Source organism: Schistocerca americana, chromosome 2 (assembly GCF_021461395.2).
Source record: "Schistocerca americana isolate TAMUIC-IGC-003095 chromosome 2, iqSchAmer2.1, whole genome shotgun sequence".
NCBI lineage: Eukaryota > Metazoa > Arthropoda > Insecta > Orthoptera > Acrididae > Schistocerca > Schistocerca americana.
This window is the reverse complement of record NC_060120.1, coordinates 447,804,257-447,819,106: the sequence shown is the minus strand read 5'-3', so window position 1 is coordinate 447,819,106 and position 14,850 is coordinate 447,804,257. Positions and strand designations below refer to the sequence as shown.

Below are 14,850 nucleotides of genomic sequence, written 5' to 3'. Positions count from 1 at the left end.
TATTAACGGTAACCACAGACTTTTTGCAGATGACACAATAGTCTATAGTAAAGTACTGCCTGAAAGAAGCTACAAAAATATTCAATCCGATCTTGATAAGATTTCAGAGTGGTACAGAGATTGGCAACTTGCTTTAAACATTCAGAAAACGTAAAACTGTATACTTCACAAAGAGAAAAAAACAAAACATGTGGTATCCTATGACTATAATACCAATGAGTCCCAATCAGGAGTTGGCCAACCCCTTGAAAACGAAAGCCTACTTACAAAGTTTCAAAAACCAGCCTAAATGATGATTAAAAGAATATACTACAATTCTCTACCTACCTTTCATATAGGGATTGCGAGGGCAGGATAAGATTAATTACAATACACACACAGGCATTTAAACAATCATTCTTCCTGCATTCAATATGTGAATGGAATCTGAAGAAACCCTCATAACTAGTACAACTGGACATATCCTTTGTCATGCACTTCACTTCACAGTGGTTTGCAGAGTACAGATGCACATGTAGACATATCCTTTGCCATGCACTTCACTTCACTTCACTTCACAGTGGTTTGCAGAGTACAGATGCACATGTAGACAGCCGATTGGGTGAAGGCAACTAGCATCCTATGCATAGTGCAGGCTATGCTGACTATCTGTGGCATTGTACCCTGGGTCAGTCAGTCATCTGATTTGCAGCAGACTGGAAGGCCGAAACCAGAGGCTCAGATGATTCTGTGACAGTACTGGACATGAATTTCTCAATCTCCAGTATAAGGAGGAGAATTTTACAGTTCCCCTTAATATGTCACATGTGCACTAAATACAGAAAGCGGCTATCACGGCAGCAGAGAACATATCGTATGCACATGTGAGTTTTTTGTGTTAGAGAAACCCCCCTTGAGATCAGAGATGAATTGCCAACCAAAATTGAAGTTCCAACATCCACAATGTTCTCAGAGAATGCTCGTCCTCACACTTTGGATATAGAAAAGGTTAATATGAATTAGTGAACTGCAAGAGCACCTAAGAAAAGGTACAAGAATTAGTATCACTTATTACAGATTACAATGCCCAGATAGTATTAGGAACAAAAAGTTGGTTGAAATCTTAAGAGAATAGCAACCAAATCAAAAGTTCAGAATGGAATATTTATCCTATGGATAGGTTAGTCACCAACAGGGGTGGCACATTCATTGCAGTTCTGATAATATCTAATGAGGTTATCATGGATTCCGAATGAAAATTAATATGGATTAAGATAAGCAACAAAGGTCAGCCACAAATGGTAAGTGAATGCTTTTGTAGACTGCCTGAGTTAGGAGCTGTTGTGATAGGGCACTTCAGATAGAAATTGCAGAACATTGTTAATAAGTTTCCTGGTGCTATTTTAATTGGGGATGACCTCAACTTGCCAGGTAGAGATTGGGAGAGTCATGCTATTAAAACTGGTGCCAGAGACAGGTATTTGGGTGACATTATTCTGAATGTCTTGTTTGAAAATTACTTCAAGATGGTGAACAGAGAAACAATTCATGAAGGTAATGTCTCAGACCATCTCGCAATGGACAGACCTGAACTTATCGAATTAGTTAATATACATGAAGGGTATCTATGCTCGTAAGGCTGTGATATCAACTATGACTACGAGTTTTACAAGGAATGTTACAAAAGGAAGGAAAACATTTTTGCTTAGCAAGAGTGACCGTACACAAATTGCAGAGTATCTGGAGTCAGCATCAAATATTCTGGGCTCAGGGCGAAGATGTGAAGCACAAAAGGGAAAAAATTCAGAAGCATTGTTCAATATGCCTTAGACAAGCACACTTCACGCAAGCTATATAAACAAAGAGAGCTTCACCACATATTCGTGAAAAGTCCAAACCTTGCTGACATACAAATGCTGAATATAAGGAGAACAATGAAGGAATCATTTGATAACTTTGAAAATAAAAGTTTGTCATACCATCCGACTATAAACTCCAAGACTTTTTGTCTAGCAAAAAGTCAGTAAGAGGTTTGAAATCCTTTTTTAATTCATTCAGTGACCTTACTGTCACCAACACAAAAGATAACAGAGAGAGGGCCGAAATAATGTATTTGGTTTTTTGAAATTGTTTCATCACAGATCACTACGAGGTCCCTCCTTTCAATCATCACATAAACATCAAAACAGTAGATATTGAGATAACTAATTATGGTATATAAAAGCAATTACATCTGCTTATTAGTGGAATGTCATCAGGACCACATGAGATACCTGTAAGATTCTACAAATATTATGCGAAAGAACTTGTTCCCCTCCTAACAGCAGTTTATCATAGTTCGCTGGATCAACCAAGGGGATCTAGTGACTCAAAACAAGTGCAAATCATTCCTGTTTTCAAGAAGGGTCATAGGACAGACGCACATAATTATCATATCAGCATGTACTGTTGCCGTAATCTGCTGCAGAATTGTGGAACATGTTTCATGCTCAAGAATTGTGATGTTTTTGGAGAACGAAAACCTGTTCTACAAAAATAAACATGGATTATACAAACAGAGATTTTGCGAAATTAAGGTCACTATTCTGCAAAGAGATTTTCAGTGCTGTAGTCAAGGGGGCTCAGGTTGGTGTCATGTTCCTTGACTTCAGGAAGGCATTTGACACCATTCTGCACTAACGTTTAGTGAAAAAATACAAGCTTACCAAGTATTGGACAGATTTGTGACTCATACATACAACGTCACTCTTAATGGAACAAACTCAAGAGATGTTAAGATAATTTATGGAGTGCCCAAAGAAAGTGCGATATGACTGTTACTGTTAACCATGTACACTGATGAGCCAAAATATTATGACCACCCACTTAACAGTTAGTTCGTCCATCTTTGGAACAAAATGCATCACTTATTCTGCAAATCAGGGATCCGACAGTTTGTTGGAACGTTTGTGGTAGTGTGTGGCATTAGATGTCCAAGCACAGATCATGTAATTCAGATAAATTGCTACTGATTTTTGTATGCCATGATGGTGCCCAATAGCGACCCAGATGGGTTCCATAGGATTTACATAAGACGAAACTGGTCACAGAGACATCAACGTGAGTTCACTATAGCGCCCCTCAAACCAATTTTGCACAGTTCTGGCTCCGAGACATGGACAATTATACTGCTGAAAGATGACATTACTGTTGGGGAAGATATCATGCATGAAGGGATGAAACTGATTCGCAGCTGTCAGCGTGTCTTCAATTACTACCACAGATCTAATGAAAGTGCAAGATAATGTCTCCCATAGCTCCCACCAGCCTACATCTGTGGCGTGCTGCACATTTCAAGCCACCATTTGCCTCAATGACAGCATTTCTACATGTTTCCTCTAATTGATTGTCAAATATCAATGGTCCCATACCTGCTGCAAGCGTAACTGATGATGATGTTGGGTCAACTGTGAACACACAGCGGTGGTCTGCTGCAGAGCTCCATGTTCAACAATGTACGATGAAATGTGTGCTCTGAAACACTTGTGCGTGCACCAGCACTGCGCTCTTCTGGCAGAGATACCACAGATCAACATCTACCCTACATTACAGAGCAGACAAGACTCTGAACGCCATGTTCTGTGAAGAGTTGTGGACATCTAACAAATTAGCACTGTCCTCCTCCTGCTTTCTGTAAGATGCTCACAACAGTAGCATTCTCTAGATGCTCACGACAGTAACACATGAACATTTGACCAGCTTTGCCCTTCGTACAAAAGTTGCTTATCTCAATGGATTTCCACTTTCGCAGCCCATACCTTCGCTACAGTGGTCCCCCGTTCATGTCTGCTCTGCTTACATATTTTTGTTTCTGTGTTATGTGCCCACAATGCAACTAGGCGGCATCCTACATTGCAGTGGGCAGTTGTCATAATGTTCAGGCTTATCAGTGTACATAAATGACCTAAAAGAAAGTGCCGAAAGCATTTAAAGACTCTTCGCAGATGAAGGGAGTCATTGGCACATCACGGAGAGGTTTACTGTTGAAAATTATGAGCGAGTGCTTTCTGGGAAAAGTCTGACAGCTTATTACTTCCTCCTACATACATCTCACAAAATGACCACAATGAAAATAATTCAAGAAATTAGAGTTAATACAGCAGCTTACTGACAATCATTCTTCCAATGCACCATTCGCCAGAAGAATAGGGAAGAGGGGATCAGTTAGTGGCACCGGAAGTACGGTACTCTCCCTCACACACACACTATTAGTTGGCTTGCAAAGTATGGCGTAGATGTAGGACCCTACACCCTCTTCGGCCTGCTAAACCGAACTCAGTCGACTCATTGACCATGCACACAGTCTCATTACCATATGAGCTCCCACGTCTGGGCTTGCACTCTCAGCCAGGACACCGAACTGACCCAAGGCGGCGGTTGCAGCTAAAGAGGTGACAAAAGTTTGAGCTTGCAGCCTGTCAGAAACATCCAGTTGGCATCATATTCAGTTTCAGCCACAACAAGGTGTACAGCCCCCCCTTCCCCTCAGCCACTGGCTGAGCACGACCTTCACAACCAAGCCAGGGGCAAGCACAAGCCTTCGTAACAGCCTGCCCGTTCCCACTTCAGCCTCCACCCTTGTGACAGACATTGACCATGACCAATGATGGAAGCCAATAGAGGTGGAGCAGCTTTTACCCACTAACCCACTTCCGACTCCCAGATGTACTGGCAAGCCCCTCATCACACAATCGATGTGACTGCAGTGACCATGGAGGCCGAACTGCTCTCCCCTTCTCCACGTGGGATCAAGCTGCACACCAGAACCCACTGATCAGCTGGGACTATCAGAAATGGCACCAGCATCTGCCCTACCCGGTAGTGTCTAGGTACTATTGCGGTAACCTTTGGCAGGAATTCTGGAATCTTTTTCTCCCATTATGCAATGAAGTCAACCCAGGCTGAGCCATTTCTGGTCCTACATACTGATTAAAGAGTGGAGGGGTTCAATACCTGAAAGAGATTGGGATCCCTGCCCTGCCTGAGTATTGATATGGAGGGCAGGTTAGAGGTACTCTCACTGCTTACTCTTGCTACAACTTGCTCCCAGAACCAGTGCCACTGCAGGCATGTCATGTGGAGCCATCCGCTGATCTGAGACTACTTGTAAATATCACAGCCCATTCCTGCCAGGCAGTCTCTCCCTAGTCACTGATGCCTAAAATACAAGTCATTGATTAGTCGAGTTTTGACCTTGCCTGTATTACATTTCTGATTCGAATTGTTCCATGAACTGTTTAAAGAGCTTAAGATGACTTTTCTATGCTCTAGAGTTGTCTATTGCTAACTGTTGACTTTGCAAATATCAATGTCATTGACCTCAGAAACAGCCAGCTCGTTCCTCCCATCTCAGCATAACAACAATCCGAGGCATTGTAAACTGTGTTTTACCTATGTGTTGTAGGAAAGAAAACAACACCTATATATTTTAACACTTTGATTTGATATTTTTTTTAGACAGACAAGGTGAAGTTGCCCGAAATCACATTTGCTGTCAAACTAGGTGATTTTTGAATCCTTTTATCTCAGAAGGGAGACGTGAACCATATTTGCATTAACTACCATTTAAAAAAAGCATCTTTTTCTCCATAATATATTAATTTTCCACAAATGCTGTTTCCTTGAAGGTCTGTAACTATCCAATAAAGTATCTTACACAAACCAAAATTTTGGTGTTACGAGAAACGTAGATTTTTTAAAAAGTAGTTGTCAGTCACAATTTAACTGAATGCTTGCATTGGATCATGTTGTCTTTTGTCACTATCTGTTAGCAAAAAAACTGGCATCCTCACAGCCAAACGGCCAGGTCAAGTCACCCATGGGCAGGGGGACCTTTTCCAGGTTCCCAAGCCTGCTAGTAGACTGTTTAGTAAAGGTTCCCAAGCTTTGGGTGATTTTTTTATGGTTCCCAATTCGACATACTGGCGTGCTTGCAATACAGCATCAGTACTAGAGTGATTTAAATTTTCTCATTAAGTTTAGTAATTACTGTGTCTGGGAAATTGTGTTGTCGACCCAATGTTTTAATACAGTGGTAGATTTGTGATAACGTGCTTATCACGAATCCAGCATTTATCCTTTTGTACTGGCCAGTGAAACAATCTCAAAGACAGCAAGGATGCAAGGAGTTGAAAAGTGCATCTTTCTCCTCAAATGAAATTTCACACACGCTGCCAACCCACCAGCTGTTGTCATACAGGCAAACATGCCTGGATGTCATGTTCAAACCACAAATTCTGGGGCATCATCAGTTGGTTCTGATACTTTTCACTTTAACTGTTTTACAATAAACTGGCGACTTTCTCTTATTCAAGCAAATCTCAAAAGCCAAAGAAAACTTTTCTTCTTTCTTAGTGAGAATCTCTGACTGATAAACTTTGGGCTTTCTCAACAAAAATAAATTCAATTTTATTTTTGTTTCGCTTACAGAATGCATGTAAACTGAAGGTGTGGGAATTTATTTTTCTTTGTGCGCAAGCTTGTGGTTGTTTTACAGTCATTAATTCAATCACACGCAGACGATCTACAACTTGGTGCAAATAATGTATTTTAAACATCTTTGAGGTGGTAGCAAAGATTGGCCCAATTCTTGAAATTCTTGTGTGGGACTGGAGCCATTGCTGAGGTATGTACTTTTCTGCCAATTCGGCATTTTTTATTTTTATTCAACCCACATTTTGTGAAAGAGACATGAATTGCAGTTGTATTTTTCATAGGATGCTAATAATTACGCATGTTTCATTTGCTCATTTTCAACAAAACTGAGAACAACTAGTAAATCCCCATTCTTTAAAGAATCGAACTTGCATGTGTAAGAAAAGCTTTGAAATTTTGATTACTTTATAAATGAGTTAATGGTTTAAATATTTTACATTAAGGTTGTAGGTAAGAAAAAGCTTGGAAAAGGTTTGAAATTATGCATAAAGTTTGTTGGAAGCTGCTAAGTGTTATCAATCTCAAATACAGGATGAACGAAGTATGTGTATTAGAATACCGCCAGTTACGCTGCCTCAAGACAAACACATAATTTCTAACTGTAACACTTGTCTTTTTGCATTCAACTTTTAATATAAGATTATACATCTTAATGAGTACATAGCGACAGCATTTTAAATTTTTACATTTGGTCAATAATTATGCAAAATATTGAAAATCAAATGTTTGTTAGCCCTAGTAGCTGTTAGATAGGCGACCAGCAACTGGTACTGGGTTCCAGGATAGTCACTTAGTAATATGGAGGGTATGCACAGTAGCTTGATAGTTTCCCCAGCAACCAAATGTGGTTGTTAATAGGATGTAAAAGAAATGTTCATTGCACAGCAACCTGTGCAACAAAGTAGTAGTTCTCCGCAAAACGAAGCGGTGCAATTACTTCACCAGGCTATGTTTTGTTCACAGTTTTAAGATACTGCCTTATTTTCTGAAATAAAGTTGTGAAACATCGGATCAGACACTTTTGGTCCCATCTCTACAAGTAGTTGCCTAGTTTCAATTGATGTACAACTTGTTTGGAGCCACTGTTATACTCCATAGTGTCTTCAGAATGACCCACTGTTTGTACTCCAGAATGTCTGAAGAATCGATGTGCTTATACCGATCAGTAACATGTTACTGAGGTGCAATTCTGCTGGGCAACTATCATATCTATGCAGAATGCAAACTTTTGATTCACTACTGTGAACTGTCAATCCTGCAAAATTTTTATAGCCCTTGTCAATACTACAACTGGCAAGCATCAATTTGACGTTCTGGTGAATTGTGCACACACTTATTCGAGTTGAAAAGCCACTTACTTAGCCATTTTTGTTTTGATAAGCAATGGAAATTTCTATTCCATTGCTTAGTAACAGCCACATTTGATTATGAACTTTTCAGCCATCAATTCAGACTGAAACACAATTGTTCATGTCAGGGCAAAGCCTACTGAAATCACTGTCCTAAAAAAAATTTAAGTACTAGAGCCTTTATGCCTTCGTAACAAACATTGCCCTGCTTTTCCTCCAGCAGCACGCCATTTTTATTTTTCAAATTTCTAGCTGTTCTCTCAGACACCAAATTCTGCTGAGATCTGTTGTAACTGCTGGCTGAAGCAACTCACCAGGTTGGACACCACTAGCATATGTCACTTGGGCTACTGATTGAGCTTGTGCCCATTTAACTTTTCATTTGACACAAACTTTAATATTGTGTTTATGGGTGCTCTGAATTTTAACAGTGGAAACAATGACGGAGCTCAAGCTGTTATTAAATCTATCACGTATCCATCTGCTGATCCTCAGCAGATGAAGTCCAAGCTGCAACAGCAGTCAATTTATTACAGAGTTCCTTATAGTAGACTGCGTACAACTTTTGCCCAACTGAACAATGGTTCCTGAAATTTTTCAGCTAATCTGCAGCAGTTCCAGTAACCCACATATATATATATATATATATATATATATATATATATATATATATATACATATATATGCTTGTGTGTGTGTGTGTGTGTGTGTGTGTGTGTGTGTGTGTGTGTGCGCGCGCGCGCGTGCGCGCGAGCGAGTGTATACCCGTCCTTTTTCCCCTCTAAGGTAAGTCTTTCCGCTCCCGGGATTGGAATGAATCCTTACCCTCTCCCTTAAAACCCACATCCTTTCGTCTTTCCCTCTCCTTCCCTCTTTCCTGACGAGGCAACAGTTTGTTGCGAAAGCTTGAATTTTGTGTGTATGATTGTGTTCGTTTGTGTGTCTGTCGGCCTGCCAGCACTTTCATTTGGTAAGTCACATCGTCTTTGTTTTTAGATATATTTTTCCTACGTGGAATGTTTCCCCCCTCTATATATATATATATATATATATATATATATATATATATATGGGAAAAAATATATATAAAAACAAAGATGAGGTGACTTACCGAACGAAAGCGCTGGCAGGTCGATAGACACACAAACAAACACAAACATACACACAAAATTCTAGCTTGCGCAACCAACGGTTGCCTCATCAGGAAAGAGGAAAGGAGAGGGAAAGACGAAAGGATGTGGGTTTTAAGGGAGAGGGTAAGGAGTCATTCCAATCCCGGGAGCGGAAAGACTTACCTTAGGGGGAAAAAAGGACAGGTATACACTCGCGCACACACACACACACATATCCATCCACACATACAGACACAAGCAGACATATATATATATTTTACCACGGTCATTCAGCTTCGAAAAAGAATTACAGCATGATCGTTGTAGAGATACAAAATATCAGTAAAATGACTTTATGAAGAAAAATCGTGTGTTCACCACTGAATCTCAGAACAGAACAACTCAACAACAGCTCCTTTCTTCTTCCCCACAGGAGAATAATCTCCATTTAGCAGCCTTTTGCTGGAATTACATATCAGCAAAGAAGAACTTGAAGCAACCAAATTATCAAAGTTTTTCACATGCTGAATCCTTCAGGTATTCAAATCAAAACTATCAAGTCACTTACAAAACCAAACTCTGCTTTAATTTTTGGAGTTAAATTACATTTTTGAGAATATGGTTCTAAAATATTGAAGACTGACAGAATATGCATAATGTTTCATAAATATTCATAGTTATTATGTTACATGTGGGACATGACACTCTTGGAAAATTGAACAGCCAAAAATAAAATACAGTTATGCACCTAACAAAATGATTCAAGTCCCCATGAATAGCTGCAGTAGCTTGAAGTTAATGACTGCTGCATCATCTGCCTTCTAAACACACAGGAGGCCAAAAAATGTGGCTACGAACATGGAAAATACTCTACAGCTCATGTTCCAGAAGCTGTATTCCTACAAATAAAGAAAGTGACAGCAAAACAATGAAATGTGGAACTTCAGGGTTTATTTGATGTAGACGAGGACTAAGTTTGCTAAAAATTAATTTTGTATCTTTATGTCCATATTTATTTGGAATGTGTGAGAGATTTTATTGAGCAATTTTAGACCTTCAAGAGAAAAAAAGTATTTATGAAAACCTATTATTTCGTAGAGAAAAAGATGCTCTTTCAAATGGTAGTTAACATAAGGAAGGATTAGGTAATCCTTCTGGGATAAAAGTTTCAAAATCACTTACTTTGGCAGCAAATTTGATTTCGGGCATCTGCGCCTTTGTCTCAAAATGTATGAACTCAAAAGTAATGAAGCTTACAAATTACATAAACAAGCCACTAAACAATAAGATCACAAAATGAGATGTTTCTAAAACAGCTACATAGACACATCAAGCTGCTTCAACCCGGAAGAAATTTTGCTGCAACAAATTTTCATGATATCCGTAAGTGGAACTAGGAGCACTAGGCTATTAAAAAAATATGAACAACGTAAGTGTAGAACTGAAACTGCTCAACTAGCTGACCAAGTTTTTTTTTTGTTTTTGTTTTGCCACAATTATACACTGAATTACTGCACTTCGATATCACTAACAATCATGAAATGTCACTGCTACATTTGTCTAACTTACATTTAAGAGATCCGTGCTCACACTGTATTTAAATTTGGGAGCCAAAAATTTGCAAATCTTCCTTTAGTTATTTATCATACTTTCAAACTCACAAGTAAATAAATGTGGCAATATAAAATCCACCACAAAATACAAATTACTGAAAACAATTTGTATGGATATCACTTCATGTGTGTTCTGCTACAATATTCGCTTGTCCCTGGGTACGCTAGTATCCATTAGCTGGAAATCGAATGTCTCTGGATTCTCCCAGTGTTTTGAGACTACTCTGCCTGCAGGTAAAGGGAGAACTCTCTCCATGTATCATGTGATTTGTTCTTTTATGCAATAGCATACAACTGTAAAGTATTTCAATGTTCACTGATAAAGTTTTAATTTGCTTATCCATAAAGGCCGACTTCTCTTCTCAGTGTTCTGCTGCACTTCCATAAAAATATACCTGTGACACCAGAAATTTTCTCAGAAAAACAGAATGTAAAATTTGATTTAACAGTTAGTATTTATGTGGCATAAAAGTTGTGCTATATTCACATCAGCATGTATTCTACCTGAACCACATTTAATTGATGTAATTAGTACTTCATGTATAGCAGAATCAACAAAAGTGATAAGGGTTAGAAAAAATTTTAGATTAGGTGACTATACAACATTTCTTTAACATTTGCATTCTGAATATTTTCATTTAAAATTTTTAATAAACTCTGTAGCTTAAAAATGCTAGTTATCTAATTTTTATTATGCTGATAGAAACTTAAAATCTCAAGTATACTCTGTCAGCTTAAGAACAGACCTTCAAAAAAGTAAACCCACGTATCTCCAATTCAGCACTGATAAGTGTTCAGCTACCTGAAAGGCAGCTGGCCCTACATTTGCAGCCTGGCTGTCATATTTTGGTTGAGATGCTTACCATTAGATATCCTCTTTACTGGATGCATCTTTGGATACCTAACAGCAAAACATGCACTTTCTGCCACTCTCCTGTATTGCTGTTTAGGCAATGCTTTCAAATAAAATATGGCTATAGTGATACTAAAACTTCCTGGCAGATTAAAACTGTGTGCCGGACCGAGACTCGAACTCGGGACCTTTGCCTTTCACGGGCAAGTGCTCTACCAACAGAGCTACCAACGCACAACTCACGCCCTGTCCTCACAGCTTTCCTTCTGCTAGTACCTTGTCTCCTACCTATAGCAATACTGAGTTTGGTATTGAATTTAGAAGCTCAGAAAGTAAAGAAGAATATGCTGTGACTCCATCAGACACTGAAAGGGACGACACTTGAGTACCAAGTACTCAACAGTGGTAGGAGATAAATACCACCACTGCATTCCACCTAGCTCCTCCAGGATTTATGTTCATCAGAAACTGTTGTGAAACACACATGGTTAGACTTCACTGCTCAAAAAACTACAAAATGACTTCTCTGTTTTAGGATAGTTTCGTCAAAGTCCAGTGCAGAAGTATACTTGGGATTTTATTAGCTTTAATGGCTCTCTTTGTATGTCTAAATGTCATGCCATTCATTATAGGATGTTTTTGATAAATTAAAAATATTATCTTTTGCAACATAATTTGGGAAAAAAATTAATATGTTATGGAGTTAATCAGTGTACAACTTCTCTGCCACCTAGTATTCAAAACAAGGAACTGGGCAAGTATTTTGAAGTTAAAAATTCTATTAGATCCAAGTAGTATGTTTCAACCGCTGACGAACCTATACATTCTCAGAAAAATTTAATGTAGGGGTACGCTAGTTGTTGATAATTGCTGAATCTAGTGAGTATAATCAAATTATCAATGTGTGGGAATTCATGAACCTTGCAATATGTTTCATCTTTTCCCTTGACTGCACTGAAGCTATGTATGCCTAACTTTTCACACAGCATCATTATACCAATGAAAATAACTGGGGGAGGGGGTTGGGTGGAAGCATTTTACGGTAATCAAGCAAAAGGGAATCAAGAAGTTCAAATTCCCTATGAGCTCACAACATTTTCCGTTATAACCAAAAGAATTTGTATGGTATGTAGATCATACTGGCATTGCTGTGGGTTTTATTAGAGATAAAGAATATGCTGTACATAATAAAAATTAAACCTAGGAGACAAACATTATACGTTGGGGAAAAGTGAGACAAATATGCCTGAAATACTGGAAATTCATTTATGGGTTAAATTTAACAAATGTTCTGAAACATTATGGGCAATATACGCACTAGAGTGACTGACCTATAGTTAAGATGTTGAAACTGCCTCTATACAAGGTGACAAACTTATCACCCATTTGTTTTATGTTTTAGTTATGAATAACACACACACACACACACACACACACACACACACATACACACTTACGTATCAAGGTGAACCACACATTTAAATAATGATGCTGCTGTTTTCACTAAGATTTTCTCTGTTTCGACTATTTTGAAGCTGTTTACTGACTTAAAATCATATATTGCTTTACCAACACTTCATGCATAGTATTCTTTAGTTGTGTATTCTCGTTTACCATAAAAAAGTGCATTAACTTAACAACACATCAGTACCCTGTCATATAATTTCCAAATGTTGGTGAAAGCCAAAAAATTGTCAGTGTAGTATTCCAACCCAATGAGGTACTACATACCACTGCTAAGAGTATAATAAAGTTCTTGTAACTGGTCAAAATAAAGAAATAAGAGCATAACAGCTTCAATCTCCAAAGTCGTATTCCAGTTCATGGATCACACACTGGCTAAGAAACAAAATTAACAGGTACTTCCATAAAAATATCTCAAAGTCTTATGGCAAATTACATATAAGCACCTGATAATTCGTGTAGGACTAAAGGACTCACTCCCCCCCCCCCCCCCCCCCACACACACACACACACACACACACACACACGTCGAGCTCTAACATATCTCCATCTATACTACCACACACTTCCTACGAGACGGAACTGTCCGTTACCTGCACTCACACAAATAATTATAAACCACATTCAGTGGTGACTTAGGACTGAGCAGGAGCTTCAGTATCTTAGGGGTTATACCAATGAAGTTTACGAACGTACTCACCTTAAACGTTTGTGTAACGACATTTACTTTAGAAATCTCATCTGAACTAGATTCGTTTGGAAACATTGGGCTCAATTTTTCTTTGGCAGGCAAAACATGGAAACTGATATCTGAAAAAAGAAAAGGACGACGTAAATACATTCTGTAACACTTTGCTAGCTAGTCGCGTCAGCTATACAATCTTACAGTTATTACCATTATATCGTACACATTATGACAAATAAGCACAAAAACATTCATTAAACAGATAAAATACATACTATTCTCTATTTTTCACATGAAGTCTGTTGGCTCACCTTATCAAATAAGACGTCAGCCATCATTGCAAACCACAATGGCAGATCTGAAACGTATTAAGCTAATTTAATACTATTCCTACTACATTGTTACGGAACGTACACAGCCGTTTAGTCTTAATGAAATATGATGGCAACTACGGCACAACAGCTGATACAATACGCGTATGCAGAAGCTGTTGGCATCCATGTTGTTTTACTGAGCATCAATACGATACTTCATTGCGCAACCATCCTTGCTCATTCTACAAATGGCATTTTGAATGAGTAGCATAGCACACTACATGCTTAAATCTGGAAAAATCATTGCTCTCGAATTTCATGTTTATTTATCTGTCATACGAATCTCTCTCTCTCTCTCTCTCTCTCTCTCTCCCCCCTCACCGTGTGCGTGTGTGTCACAGATTAACTACTGAAAACAACAGCATGATAATTCAAGAAATTTTTCTGCCAGTGTATGAAATAATTAACGAGCGTTAACAAAAACAATATCGCTACATAGAAATCACATTACAAATCGATAAAGAACTCAGGATGTTGTCCATCAAGAAGGTTAGCACCCTTCTGTATTCTCTCAGCAGGAAGCTCTTTCGCAACTTTCATGGACTGGGTATCAAATGAATCTCCTAATAGTGCATGTACACGACTATTGAAGCGGAAGGATTTGTGGAGCGGGCCGTTTTAATTTATTTTTTTTATGTATGTCTTGCGGTTTGTATTGATCGCGTTACGTGGCGCTGGTTACCTCCTGCGTGCGGCCTTTTGCTGAGATAGCCAGCCACTACAATCAGATGTTGCAAAAAGTATTATCTGTAAAATATGTTACGAAACAAGAATTCACACTGGATTTCATGTTAGTGCCGGCTTTTGTTAACACGTTGCACCTTCGACAGTACATATATGTGTATTTATATAAATAAATATATATTGTTTTATCTCTTAGTACTACACAATGGAGAAAAGAAACACAAATTACAAATTTAAAGACATTTCTCATACATTGCATCAGC

At 38.5% G+C, this 14,850-nt stretch overlaps 1 protein-coding gene across 1 annotated transcript in view; it reads right to left on the bottom strand.

Annotated features, from left to right (window-relative positions):
- The window catches only part of LOC124592855 (protein Gawky), a 283,677-nt gene that overhangs the window by 203,006 nt on the left and 65,821 nt on the right, over positions 1-14,850 (bottom strand). Inside the window, exon 2 of the mRNA XM_047131874.1 lies at positions 13,545-13,654. Coding sequence (XP_046987830.1) covers positions 13,545-13,610 — 66 coding nt within the window. The 5' untranslated portion in view covers positions 13,611-13,654. The remainder of the gene's footprint in view (positions 1-13,544; positions 13,655-14,850) is intronic.